Source organism: Saccopteryx bilineata, chromosome 1, assembly GCF_036850765.1.
Source record: "Saccopteryx bilineata isolate mSacBil1 chromosome 1, mSacBil1_pri_phased_curated, whole genome shotgun sequence".
NCBI lineage: Eukaryota > Metazoa > Chordata > Mammalia > Chiroptera > Emballonuridae > Saccopteryx > Saccopteryx bilineata.
In genome coordinates this window covers 28,737,842-28,752,082 of record NC_089490.1, presented here as the reverse complement: position 1 = coordinate 28,752,082, position 14,241 = coordinate 28,737,842, and the positions used below count along the sequence as shown (strand labels likewise).

Sequence of the window (14,241 nt, the reverse complement as noted above, 5' to 3'; positions counted from 1 at the left end):
CTGGCGCCTAATAGGTCCATTTGATTAGATTAATGAATGAAGTTGAATTGGTAGACACATGAATACAAACTAACACATATGCAATCTTTACCAAAAGAGCCAGAATTTCATAACTTATGTTTTCAACAGCCCAAGGTTTGTTGTATGCACATAGTGAACCCTAGGAATTTTTGTTAACTTGTTAACCACATGTCTGAGGTGGTGAGAAGTACCGTGGAGGACCCATGGGTTAAGGTGAAAAGAAGTAGAGAGCAATCTTGTTGATTTGATCATTGTAAACAGCCAAACCAAGTAATTCAAGTAAATATGCTCTTGTGGTTTGAATCACCAATTTAGATAATTGTTTGTTTTTTTAATTAAATGAATAATCAGCAAGTCTCCACTTCACTTTTTTTTTTTTTCCTGTAGAGGCAGAGCCAAAGACTGTTTTTATTTGGGCGGCATCTTAGTTTAAAACTATAGAAACAATAATTGGAATAAAAAATAACCTAAGACGTTCACGTCAAATCATAGCTCTTCTGTTCTTCCATAGCGTCCCTGTTTCATACCATTCAGAAGACGCTGAAACGAAAGCACTCTAATCCTTATTAGCTCCAGTTCCTTCTCACTGGTTATCTTGGCTAAGTCTTATTGTTTATTTGTTCTAAAACTGTCTATTCCAGGTTCTGTTTTAAGAAAGTAGGGTGTACAAAGATAAAACAACAACAACAACACATAGTTCTAGTCTTCTGGGGGCTCTTGATCTAGGTGCAAAAGCAAATATTTAATCCAATCACTGTACGGGAGTCTGATGAGTACAGTCTTGGAAAACTGAACAAGATTGAGAGTTCGAAGAGGTGACTCTTAAGCAGGGTTTTGAAAGGTTAATGGAAATTTGCAAGGAAGAATACATAGGACAAGTTTCTAAGTATTAAAAACAGCATATGAAAAAAGTAAAATTCCAATAGGACCGAGTTGTAGAGTTTCTGGTGGTTGTGGTATTAGATGAACTTCAAAGGTTGCAAGAGGTTAGTCAGGAAGTCTTGAATGCATGACTTAAATTGCTGCACAGATTCTACTGGGATGCAGAAGGAAAACATCACGGCTTCTATTTATTTGTATCTTATTCTTTTTTAATTTCCCTTTTTGTGTATTTTATAATGTATTTAATACAGAAGTATCTTTGCACATGTACTGAGAGATGTGTATGCAGTTTAAAATTTTTAATGATGGAGTGTGTGAATGAAAAGATCACTGCCATCATTTCTTCCTGGGCAACTGGACCAGCAGCAGTTCTGATGAAACCCATGAAGGTGGTACATGGGATAGGCTGCTAAGAAGCATAGTCCTAGAGCTAATACTTGAAAAGTATGTTATTGTTACTATCTGTCTACATGGTTGACTGCTACTTTTGAGGGTAAATCTTTCAAGTATAAACCTAAGAAGCAGAAGAACTGAAGCAGATAGATTGAAAGGCTAAACCAAGACACTGTTAGTATTTAGGAATTAGTAAACTAGTGTTCTGTGTCTCTGTTTCCCATAGATCAGTTTCTCACCCTTGGCACTATTAGTACTTGGGGCTGAATAGTATTTTGCTGTGGGAACTGTCTTGTGAATTGAGAATGTTTATCAGTAACCCTACCTCTACCTACCAGATGTCAATAGCATTGCCATCTACCCAGTTGTGACAGACCCAAATGATTCCAAATAGGGGCAGATGTCCGTGGACAACAAAATGACCCTGGCTGGGCCCTGGAGAGTTGGCTCAGCGGTAGAGTGTCGGCCTGGTGTGCGGGGGACCCGGATTCGATTCCCGGCCAGGGCACATAGGAGAAGCGCCCATTTGCTTTTCCACCCCCCCTCCTTCCTCTCTGTCTCTCTCTTCCCCTCCCGTAGCCAAGGCTCCATTGGAGCAAAGATGGCCCAGGCGCTGGGGATGGCTCCTTGGCCTCTGCCCCAGGCGCTAGAGTGGCTCTGGTCGCGGCAGAGCGATGCCCTGGGGGGGCAGAGCATCCCCCCCTGGTGGGCGTGCCGGGCTGCATGCAGGCAGTACCAATACCACTCTTATTTCCCACTGTGTCTCTCGTATGGACCACAGAGTCTAGCATACAGTTAGCACTCATGACTTTATTCTTAAATAAATGAGTACTGAGTTGCAAAACTGTATAAATATGCAATTTAAAGTATTGAAAACATCCCAGTGAATTCAGCTGCTATTTGTTATCACAGTCTTCTGTGCCATGTGTAACACTCTATCTTCTATATTATAGGTGGATTTACTGTGAAGACCAACCAGTTGAAGTTTATAAACTCTCCAAACGTAGTAGCATTTCCATTTCCTCATGCAGCAATTTTGGAAGACTTGGATGGGTCTCTGTCTGGGAAAAATGGAAGTCACATTCTTGCTTCTGTGGAAACCCTCTCTGCTTCTTGTTTGGTCAATGCCGGATTCAGTCAGATGGTCCCTGGCAGTGTCTGTGGGGAACACGTTCTTTTTCATCGTATGTCTATTGGATTGTAAGTAAATTAACTTTACTTTTCAGTTTGCTAATGAACATGCATCTATCACTCAGGCTGTTGAAATTCATGCACTTCCTCTTAGCCAAAAGGCCAAGAAGCAATGATGCAGTTTATAAAAGGGAAATTATTTCCTAGAGTCTATTTGAAGTATTTAGTTCTACACAAATGATGTGGGAATAAATTTGACAGCTGTCAAATTATAAGTTTATGGTAGTTTTAGGCTGATTCAAATGGCAGCTAACTTTCAGTATCGCTGGACTGGAACTCACAGTCCAGCGTGTCTTATTGACCCTTGAGCTACTAGCTTCCTCTTGAAAAGACTTGCAACCAACAGCGAATTTGAAATGTATTTAAATGGAAAGTATTACTAAACATTTCAATAATGTCCACTCTTATTTATATACATTTACTCTTCCTACGCTCTGTTTAAGTGTTCAATATGCTCCAGGGAAGCAATTGTTGATGCCTTGCTATTACTTGCAAAGTTACTCCACTCCAGTTCATTTTTCTTGTTAATTTCATAAACTATTGGATTTGTACAATACAGTTCCTATAACTATTGGAACAAGGACTCCTTGGTTATGCTAGTCAGACTACCATTAATTTTGCAGTTGGGCTGTTTATAATGCATAATAGGATTGCTTCTGCCTCTTTAATTTCCAGGTAATAACTGCTGAGTGTCTGGGGTTCTTTTATCTCTTTCAAATGCATTGTGTACATTTAGTCACACTTCTTTCCTTCCTTTCTTTTAAATGTCTTAACTGCATGACTACAAAGGCAAGTTATTCAGCTAGAGAATGTTGGCATTTTTCTAAACCAGTAAACAGCCCCGGCCAGTTGGTTCAGCCATAGGGTGTCAGCCTGGCATGTGGATGTCCTGGGTTTGATTCTCAGTTCGGGCACACAGGAGAAGTAATCATCTGCTATCTCCATCCCTCCTCTCTCTTCCTTCTCTCTCTTTATATTTAATTCTTACACTCCCACAGCCATGGCTCAGTTGAAGCAAGCTGGCCCTGGGTGTTGAGAATGGCTCCATGGCCTCACCTCAGGCACTAAAATAGCTCAGTTGTCAGCAAGGAGCAATGGCTCCAGTTGAGCAGAGCATTGCCCGGTAAGGGGCTTACCGGGTGGATCCCGGTCAGGGAGCATGAGTCTGTCTCTCTGCCTCTCTGATTCTCACTTAAGATAAATAAATAAATAAATAAATAAATAAATAAATAAATAAACCCGTAAACTCCAGTGAGGGAGTTAATGTGGTAGAGGTTGCACTGTGTGTGCATTTTGAATGCATATGGAATCAGTATCTTGACATTCTGTTTTAAAAGCCTTAGTAATATACTGCTAACATCAAATAGTCTGAAAATATTTTTTCACTTTTGCTGTCCAGATTGTTTATTATTCTAGCTAATGTTAATAGGCCCAATTTCAGTGAGTAAAATAGCAATGTGGAAAGATAGATTTTCATTTTTAATCATTTTGATTGTGAAGAGCATGCATTCTTTTTAATTCTCACAGATGCATCCTGATTTTTATGGTTATTTTGATGATTTTTACCAAAGGTGTTTTTAATGAGTTTTTTCAGATTTATAAAAGTTAGTGATTTATTTCTTATATGCATTTTTAAAATAAAGAACATTAAAATAAGTTTCTGTAGTTAAAAAGAACATTATGTGCTTATATGATATTTATTTCTCTGTGTTCTTTATACTTCTTTTTTTATGCCTAATTTTGAGACCTATTGGGAGACCCACTGTCTCTTAAGCTCTTAGTGACAGTGTTAGAAGGCTCTAACAGAAATAATCTTGTTTGAGTGTCTGTTCTTGGAAGATCTTTAGGACAGGATACTTAAGTGCTTACCTTAGCAGCAGGTCATGATCCCAGCACTTAGGGACTGACAAGGTCAAGACAGTAATAATCCTGAAAGAAGATTCTAAGAAGATTCAAAAGGCTCCTTCTAGGGTGTAAACCTTGTCTAGGCTTGTCTGGAAGTTTGCTGCTCTTAAAAGAGAAAATCTCATGTTTCAAAAACCCCTTCGGTTTGGAGAAAACCAGGATGGTTGGTTCTTCTACTCTATGCTTCTATTAAAAAAATTTCAGGTTGACCCACAGGTCTATGGACAAACACAGCTATCCCAAATTAGCCCCAGGGAAGTCTCAGTATGCTCCCAATTATATGTCTGTTGGCCCTAGAATTCTCACCTCTAGGGTAAAATGATTCCATTAGATAGCCTCTAGGGACTTGCTAGTCAAAGAGCAACACCACCACCTGGGGTTTTGTTAGAAAGGGGGACTTGAAGACTCCACCCCAGACATCCTGAATCAGAACCCCCAGGTCATTTATATTCAAGTTTGAGAAGCACTGCTCAAAGGTCTTTCTAACTTTATCTTCTATGATTCTATCCTTAGCTGTTTGTGCTCAGTGACTTGATCTCTGTCCCAGAGCATTATAATAACCTCATTAGGAATATGTCAGAACTAATGAGCAATTTGAATTCAGCGTAGATACAAACTTTGCTGCATTTCAAGGAGAAAGGATTAATTTGTTGTGCTATTTGCCCTGGAGCGAGCACCCTAAGAGTTGATTTACAAAGCTCTCACAGTCATGATCTTGGAGGGTTGCATGTTGATGGAGACCTGATATGGCACAAGTACCCTGCTGCCTCAGCAAGAGGTCCCGAAGGGCTGGGTGTGTGGCCTAGCATTGCTGCATAAGCAAGGCTCACAACCAAGTGGTTGGAGTGGAATTTCTTCCGTGGAAGGCCCCCTTTATGGTTCAGTTTTACTCTGAGTTCTTTGTTTGACACTGACAACCTTCGGTCCCTGGCCCTCACTATCTTATTGAAGTCTGATGTGTACCCACCTTTGTGGCACTTCCTGTTCTATAGCTTCCTCTGACTCCACCCTAGCAGGTGGGTTGACAGAGGCATGTAAATATTTGAAGCTGGTAATAATATTTAATATTTAGTTGAAGAATAAAAATCTCCAGCCTCTCCAAGGCAGAGTCTAGTTTTATGTTTTGTTAAAGGGACATCATTCTTGATCTGTGCGAGAGCTGCTGATCTGGTCCTGTCACTCGCCAGCTCTGAACACAGGCTTTCTGGAGGAGTACCAGATAGAGTTCATCCCCTGGCTTCCCATTCTAGCAGTCTCATCTGGGAGGCCCATCCTTCCTGATAAGACCAGTGGTGTTAGCCCCACTGGTGTAAGGCAGGACCTCATCAGAAAAATACATCAGTGACATGTTTTCTCTAGAGGCCCCATAATGATGACATGCCTAACATAGTGCTTGGATTGCTTCATCCTCAAATTTAGATAAATGTTTTCTTTGGTATAAGGACAATTACATGGAACAAGCATAATATTCCTAATAAAATTCTGTGTGCTCCTTCCAGATTTCCTTTGTGAACTGCTCTTCTTGCCCCTTAACTGCTGGTGTCTCTTAGGGTTCTGTGAGCAACTTTCCTCTCTCAAGTCATACTCTTCCTGGACTATTTCTCCACTTCGGTTAACATTCACAGATTTTCTTCCTGTAGTCTACACAGCTACACAGAGCTCCAGACCCATTTATTCAACCACTCTTAGTATCTTCCCTGTCCAGTACTGTAGCCCAGTGGTTCTCAAACTTTTTGAAGTTGGGGCACATTTAAAATCCTACAAATAATTGTAGGCGCACTATATACAAATTTCTGAAAATATGTTATAATAATTAAGTCAAATATTAAAGAAAAAAAATAAAGTCCAAGCGTGCCTTTATTATAATTAAACGAAATAAATATGACAAAGTTAAATTTATTCTGATATTAGAAAACATTTTTATGTTACATTTTTTGAGTTATGCTTTTTAGAATTCATAAAAAAGGGGTTAAAAATTAAAAATGTTATATATATATATATATATATATATATATATATATATATATATATATATATATGGATACAGTCTTAGTAAGATTTAGTAATTCGGCAGGTCCCGGTGCGAATGTGTTAAGTTTTTTCATTTTTGTGTTTATGAGAAATATGAGCCTGATGTGTCCTAACGATTTCTTCAATGTTTGGGCATATATTTGAAAGGCAAACTTTCATTTTCTCATCAGTACATTGAAGAATTTCTCTCTTTTTACTCTTAATTGTTTGAGTGCAGAAAACCCCCACCATACATATCATCTTAACTTTACACCAAACAAAAGATAGAAGAAACTTGCCTCCAGTCTTTCTGAGGGACATGGGGGGTAGTGTAAACAATCCAGCACCACAGCTTAACAGCCTTTTGCAACCTAGTCAGGCAAGTGAGATGGAGGGTTGTCAGCTTACAGCCAATTCCTCACACCTCTGTTCCCCAAAAATCTAAACTCCAGAAAATCTGTTAGTTTTTTGGTCCCCAACAAGCACATATTTCTCTGGAATACCATTGGGCGCACCAGTGCACCCTGGTGCACACTTTGAGACCCACTGCTGTAGCCACTAACCACATATGGTTACTGAGCACTTAAAAAACGGCTCATCTAAAATTGAAATGTGATGAAATTGTAAATTATACACTATATTTCCAAGACTTAGTATGAAAAACAAATGTAAACTATCTCAATAATTTGTTTCCATTGATTATGTTGAAATGATAATGTTTTGGCTACTTTGGGTTAAATAATATTATTACAATAAATTTCACCATTTTTTTTTACTTTTAATATGGCTACCATACAATTTAAGTTCATGTCATTTACTTACATTAATAGCTGGCATGATATTTTTATTGAGCAGCAATGCTTTCAATATTTTCAGTAGAATGTTTAATAGGCATCTAAACCCCGACTTTCCAAAACTGAATTTATGGTCTTTATCTATAGATCTGTGTTCCCCTGGGGGTTTCGGGAAATGCTTCAATTGTTTAAACTAGAAACATGGAGTTATGCTTGATCCATCTTCTTACCTTATTTCACACACAAATCACCCACAAGTCCTGTCCACTTTACCTCATGCCCATATTCCTCTTAAGTCTTTCTACTTGTCTCCTTGCCAACTCCCCTCCTCCGTCCAGGCCCCCACATCATATCTCTCACCATACTTCTCAGCTTGCCACCTTGCTGTGCTCCCACCCTTGAACTTTGTTATAGCAGATCTGGTCTTGTTGTTTATTCATTCCCTTCATTGAAACTTCTTAAGATTTCCCTGTGTCTCCAGAAGAATGTCCAACATTCTTAGTATCTCATAGGCCCTTTCTGACCTGTTCCTTGTTTATAAGTCTAGCATCATCTCTCAACACTCTGCCCTCCTTCCTTGCATTTTATGCCTCAGCCACACTCATCTTCTTTGTGCTTTTCAATTCATAAGGTTCAATTTCCAATGAACTCGCCATGAAGGATGTTTCTCTGAGTTTTCTCTATAGGTTTTGGTGTGCCTGCTGTGTGCTGGCTTCATATACTTGCAATAAACAATACTTACTCATAGCTCCTAAACAGCTTTAAAAAACTGTCCATCTCTATTTGTAGATTGTACATAGGGTGAGAATACTTTATTTTTGTATGTGTGTTTGTATTATAGTAACTAATATTATGTTGAAACATAGTGACTCAATACAATTAGTATTGAAAAAATACAGATAAGTAAAAAAAACTTATGGACTCCCCAAAATATTTCTGTAGGGCTCTTACTGCTCATTTCTCTCTTAGGACATATTTTTGATGAGCCATGGCATTCAACTTTTTTTCAAAAGACCCAGGATTGAAATGCTGTCCCTAATCTCCAGTTCTAAAATTCCTAGGAACAGCTAATATTTAAGAATGTTTTTTTTCATAATGTCTTCTGGGCTTTTGCTTTCCTGGGCTATCAGTTGACCTGATGATTTATTTTAACAACTGATTCTTTCCCTACTCCCTCCTACCCTGCCCCATTGAGTCAGAAGTTTACCCACATTTACAATTGTTTTCTTGATCTGGAAGTATTGATATATAGAATTGCGATGGGGAGAACAAGAAGTCAAGCCTCAAAATTACCATCTAGGAATTTCTATTGTTATTGTTGTTGGTGGTGGTGGTAAAGTACTCAATAGCTCCTTCAGTTGTTACAGATATATCAGATGACAGTAAATCAAACCTTGATCTGTTTTTAAATTATTGACTGGACTAAGTGTGGGGGAAATTAGGAGAGTGTAAAAGATATTGAAGGTTGGCCAACTAGTCCTGAAATTTTTTTTAAATTCAGTTAGAGGAGAGGAGGCAGAGAGACAGACTCCCATATGCACCCTCACCAGGGTCCACCTGGCAAGCCCACTAGGGGGCAATGTTCTGCCCATCTGGGGCTGCTGCCCTGTTGCTCAGCAATCAAGCTCTTTTTAGCACCTGAGGCAGAGGCCATGAAACCATCCTCAGTGCCTGGGGCCAACTTGCTCTAATCTAGCCATGGCTGCAACAGGGGAAGAGGGAGAAAAAGAGAGAGAGAGAGAGAGAAAGAGAGAAATGAGATGGGGAGGGTTGGAGAAGCAGATGGACACCTTTCCTGGGTGCCCTGACTAGGAATTGAACCTAGGACATCCACACACCAGGTTGATGCTCTACCACTGAGCAAATGGTCAGGGCCAGTCCTTCTGAGTTTTTATAGGATGTTTATAAAATAAAGTTAGACATATGCATATGTTTAAAATTATTTTTTTTAATCTGAAGAATAAGAGAAGTAATTAAGAATCATTTTTAGGTACAAGCTATAGCTTCCCCTTCCAACTTTTTAAGTGTATTCCTTTGGACAAGTTACTATACCTCTTTTTTCTTCCATTCTCACATCGATAAAATGGACATAATAGTATTTATCTTACAGGGTTATTACCTGGCATGTAGTAAGTGCTCAATACATGTTGTGTTTAAGAAGTCTCTATTTTACATTTGTAATTTACAAAACAACATATAAACATACTGCTAACTGATTAAATTGCTATAGATTATTATGTTTCTGAGAAGCAAATGCCTGGCATTTGCTCAAATGTAATTTAATCCAATTCTTAAAAAAAAGACACTTCCCAATGGTTACATGATGCTGTACTGATCTAGCAACACCACCCAGGTATTCATAGGATCTGGAGTCATTCAGGAATTCAGGACACAGCCTTTGATTCTTTGTTATCTAATACGTTCTGTTTCTTCCTGCTTCTCCTGGAAAAGGAAAGGTTAATGTTCTTGTTGATCACCTTGATTTTTAGATCTTGCTTAACATCCTCTCCTGTAGTGCTTGCGTTCAGTTTTTAGCTATGTAACTGGTCTTAATGTGTCAGTGCTCAAAGTACGAGGAACCCCCTGCCTCTGTGAGGCAAAAGTAAAGAAGAGTTCAAATGGGAATTCTGGCCTACCTTTTCCTTTAATAATCGCCTAACTCTCCTTCCTAGGGATAAATAGGTATAGCATCACTAATGCTATCCTTCCAGTCCTCAAAAACAAAACCACACAAATAAATACCCAGATGAGACAGAAAAATTCCAAGAAGCATTATCCTCTGTTGGCATCTGAAGTCACAGAAGTAAAATAGAAAAAAGAGCTAAAAGTCATAATGGATCCCCCAACAGAGGCGTATCATCAAATTGTATCACTGAACATGGTATTGAAAAGAGGGGCTGTCAATGAGCTGTGAGCTGGTGTCACTCAGCTCTATCATAGCACCAGGTGTGTGTATGTATTGTGTGTGTGTGTGTATGTGTGTGTGTGTGTGTGTGTAGACATGCTTCTTAGTCTAACTCCCTACCTGATGTATAAAATTGTTTTTTTTCCTCTCTCTCTCTCTCTCTCTTTTTTTTTTTTTTTTTTACAGAGGCAGAGAGAGAGTCAGAGAGAGGGATAGATAGGGACAGACAGACAGGAATGGAGAAAGATGAGAAGCATTAATCATCAGTTTTTCATAGTGACACCTTAATTGTTCATTGATTGCTTTCTCATATGTGCCTTGACCAAGGTGCTACAGCAGACTGAGTAATCCCTTGCTCGAGCCAGTGACCTTGGGTCCAAGCTGGTAAGCTTTGCTCAAACCAGATGAGCCCGTGCTCAAGCTGGCAACCTTGGGGTCTCGAACCTGGGTCCTCCACATCCCAGTCCGACACCCTATCCACTACGCCACCACCTGGTCAGGCATAAAATTGTTTTTCAATATCCTTGACAAATACTTGCCTATCTCCTGGTTGTGTAGCTTCAGTGGTGGTCTTCTCATATTCTGAGGAAGCCATTCATGCTAGATTCAACAGATTACGGGAAGAGATGCAGTAGCCTATGAAGGATCATATTAGGTAGGATGCTGACATTTGTTGCTTCTCTTCATGGATTAGACTAGAATAAGCAAAAGTATTATTCTAGGTGTGTTGCAAAAACTGTAGACACTACTTTGCGGAGGTAATAGGTGTATTCTTGGGCTTCTCTACAATAAACTATTATTTCTCTAACCAACTCTGAAAAATGATAGAAACATACACTTGCAAAATCATAGAGGAGTGTGTCTGCCAGAGGCACATGTATTATGAAATCATATTGCTTTTGCCTGTCTACCACCAGTCCTGTTTTTTATTTTTAAATGTGAATTTAAGTATTGTTAAATGTGTAAGAGAAGGACCAAATGTTATGGCTTCTTTCTTCTTTTTAGATTTCTTATTCAGAAGGAGAAATACTTAAGTGTATCTCAGTCAATACGGGTACAGTTTAAAAGCATATTGCTACATATACAATATTACTAGATGGTGGCTGGTCTGCAGGTAGGATAGCGGTTTCCTGACAAGGACTTGTTATGAGGCCTGATCTGTGGTGGTGCAGTGGATAAAGCGTCGACCTAGAAACACTGAGTTTGCCAGTTCAAAAACCCTGGACCTGCCTGGTCAAGCCACATATGGGAATTGATGCTTCCTGCTCCTCCCCCCTTCTCTCTCTTCTCTCTAAAATGAATGGATAAATAAAAATATTAAAAAAAAGAGTCCAGTGTATTTTTAAAGGACGCACAAGCCAGACAGTGCCACAAAAATATATTGGCTGTGCTCCAAATTTTAATTTTATCCTGTTTGTGAAGTAAGAGACGTGAGCAACAGCAGAAAGCCCTAATACGCTAGCAGCGCCATTTCAGGCTAGTTATTATGATGTGTCTGGCTTAGGAGATGTGTATTTAGAGAGTGTTTATTTCACAATTGTTCTGAATTGAGAGCATTTAGAGCTCAATGCAGTGTTTGTCTTAATACACAGAGATATGGACCCTCAGGAAAAGTCAGCTAATGGTAAACACAAACCAGGGTGTTAATATTTGTTCTCGTTGGTATTGTTGATTGCCTAACAAATCCTTTGTGGGTAGTATACATTCAACAGATCCACACAGTATATGGGCACTAAATTACATAATGTTTATGCAAACTAGTCTTGTAAATTGGTACATCGGCTGGAAGCTTTATTAAGTGGTAGTGCTGTATTTCTAAAGAAAAATATTGTTTAATTAAAAACAGGTTTGGTTTTAAAATAAAACAACAAAAATTAAGGTACTCTGTTGAACAGGAGAGGAAAAAAGAAAGGCTTGTATGCAGTTCTTTTGTCTTTTTGATTGTACACCGGAGCTGTTGCTGAGGCAGAGTTAAGGGTTAAAATTTAAAATGGACTGGTTGCCTCCTGATTTCTTACACATAAAGCCATGAGAAGTTCAGAGAGAGACTTCTTCCCCTAGTAATGAAGCTCTCTGCTGCTAATGGCCCATGCAGACTCCCTTGGCTCCTCCAAATTAGAAATACTTTTGGGCTCCTTTGCTTCATTAACAGTAAAGAGAAGGAGATTGGTGGCTATTTAGGGCACGAGGAAATTGGTGGCTATTTAGGGCAAGCGAAAATTGTAGTAGTAATTATGGTTGGTAAATTTTCTTCATGGTGTTCTTCGACTCTTGATATTCCTTTGGTGCTTTCTGGAAGAGCCCACCACTATCACTGCTGGCATTTGTCCTAGAAGGATGGCAGCTATTTGAATTTTTGACCCCTGGTGATGGTCCACACAGGTCATCTTGCCTACTAGGAGATGATGGGTCTTTTACATTTTGATTTGCTTTTCATATGATTCTTTCCACTTTAAACTGTGTTACGGATATATGTGATTGCCTTTGTTAATCCAAATTCGGAGGGACCGAAATATGGAAGACAGGAACAAGGTCCATCGTTTACACATCAAAGCTTTATTGTCTAGCTTGGCCAAGCAGCGGGAACTCCGACAGAAATCTGACGGAGAGCAAGCCAGCCCTTTGCTCTACTTAGTTTTTATAGTTTTGTAAGTGGAAAGTACAGAAGCAAAAGTTGCAATTAGGAGCCCCTTACCGCTATTGGTTATAGTCATATGTCCTTTAACATGATAGGACCACGTTCAATTTGCAAACCATACATCATTTTGGAGAAAACAAAATTTACAAGCCAACACAATGGTAGAAAGATGTCTCTTTACATATTAAAGGCATTCCTATATTATCTAGTGTTCATCTGCTATCTCTCTATCCAGAGTCACACACGCATTTACATAGGAGAGGTAGTTTCGGTGGGGACAAATGCCCGCAAATGGCTCATTGCTATAAGAAAAGGTTTATTTTGGCTTTTCTCTTCCTGCACCTGGCTAGCCATTCACCCCTTCCCCCACAGGTGTGGTTGGTGGAATGTCTGGGAATCCATGTTTTCCTCCTCTTGCATTTACAATACAATGCCAAGGGCCATCCTGGTTATGCCAATCACACAGTACAGAGACTATTCTCACAATTTCTCTGCACACCTTAACCCAAATTAATAAAATGTTCTTCAAGCCTCTTAAAATATTAATACTAATTCTGTAGCCTTTGGTACTTTACAACACCTGCGGGTGAAATGGCTCAGTGGCTCCTCACCTTTACCTTGTCTACCTGGGTTGCATTACAGAGAGCTGGTGCTGCATTGAGTGGTTGTGAACTTGCATCCCGAATGCACCTTGGTTGAGTAGATGGGTGAATTGAAAGGATCAGGTCAAGGCATGGAGAAGGAAGAGGAAATGTTGGGGCCTGAAAGCCAACAAAGTCTTTGCAGTTCAGATTTTGGGGAGACAGAGGTGTGGGGAACTGGCAGCAAGCTGACAGTCTGCCCAACCCCCACCTCACTTGTTCTGTGAAGTTGCTAAAGGCTGTTTTTCTCCACACCTTTATGTTAGCTGTGGTGCTGGGTTGTTTATACTTGTCCTACCCCCCATGTCCCTTGGAAAGACTGGAGGCAAGTTTCTTTTTATCTTTTGTCTTGGGAAGTTAAGATGTTATAAAGGTGGGGATTTCTGCATTTGGGAGAATTCTTGGGATGCCTTGGAAATGTGACTTTGCATTAATACTCTCTTTGATTTGCTAATGGCCTCTCTTTGCCCTATAAATAAAGCAGGTTGGGGAATGGAGCTGTTTGCAAGCTATCTCTTTTGTTGCACAGAGGCCTCCTTTTCTCTAAACCTATTTTCTTAATTCCACGCCATTCCTACTTAGGACCTGGAATTACTAGCAGCGCTGGCTCGTGGCAAAGAAAGGGTACTTTGGGGTCACAATATGCTGTGTGGATCTCTGGTTGATCAAGGGGTTAACATCAGATTACTAGACGCTAGTTGAAAGGAAAGGAAGTCACAAGGAAGGAACAGAGGTCCTAAAGAAAAACAGAATTAAAGTAATGTTAGAATATAGTTGCTTCACCATATTGAAGAGGGGAGTCAGGTGTACAAGGCCCTGCTGAAACTGGGAAGTGTGGTTTGAAAAATGGCTCCTTCGATA

The 14,241-nt window shown here is 39.6% G+C and overlaps 1 protein-coding gene across 6 annotated transcripts in view; it reads left to right on the top strand.

Moving 5' to 3' along the window:
* The window catches only part of PKHD1 (PKHD1 ciliary IPT domain containing fibrocystin/polyductin), a 495,803-nt gene that overhangs the window by 232,172 nt on the left and 249,390 nt on the right, over positions 1–14,241 (top strand). For all 6 annotated transcript variants that reach the window (XR_010728191.1, XM_066252548.1, XM_066252523.1 and 3 more), the window contains one exon: positions 2,250–2,496. Coding sequence is in view for 5 of the 6 variants with exons in the window: in XM_066252548.1 (XP_066108645.1) it covers positions 2,250–2,496 (247 nt within the window). In the remaining variant the exon portion in view is untranslated. The remainder of the gene's footprint in view (positions 1–2,249; positions 2,497–14,241) is intronic.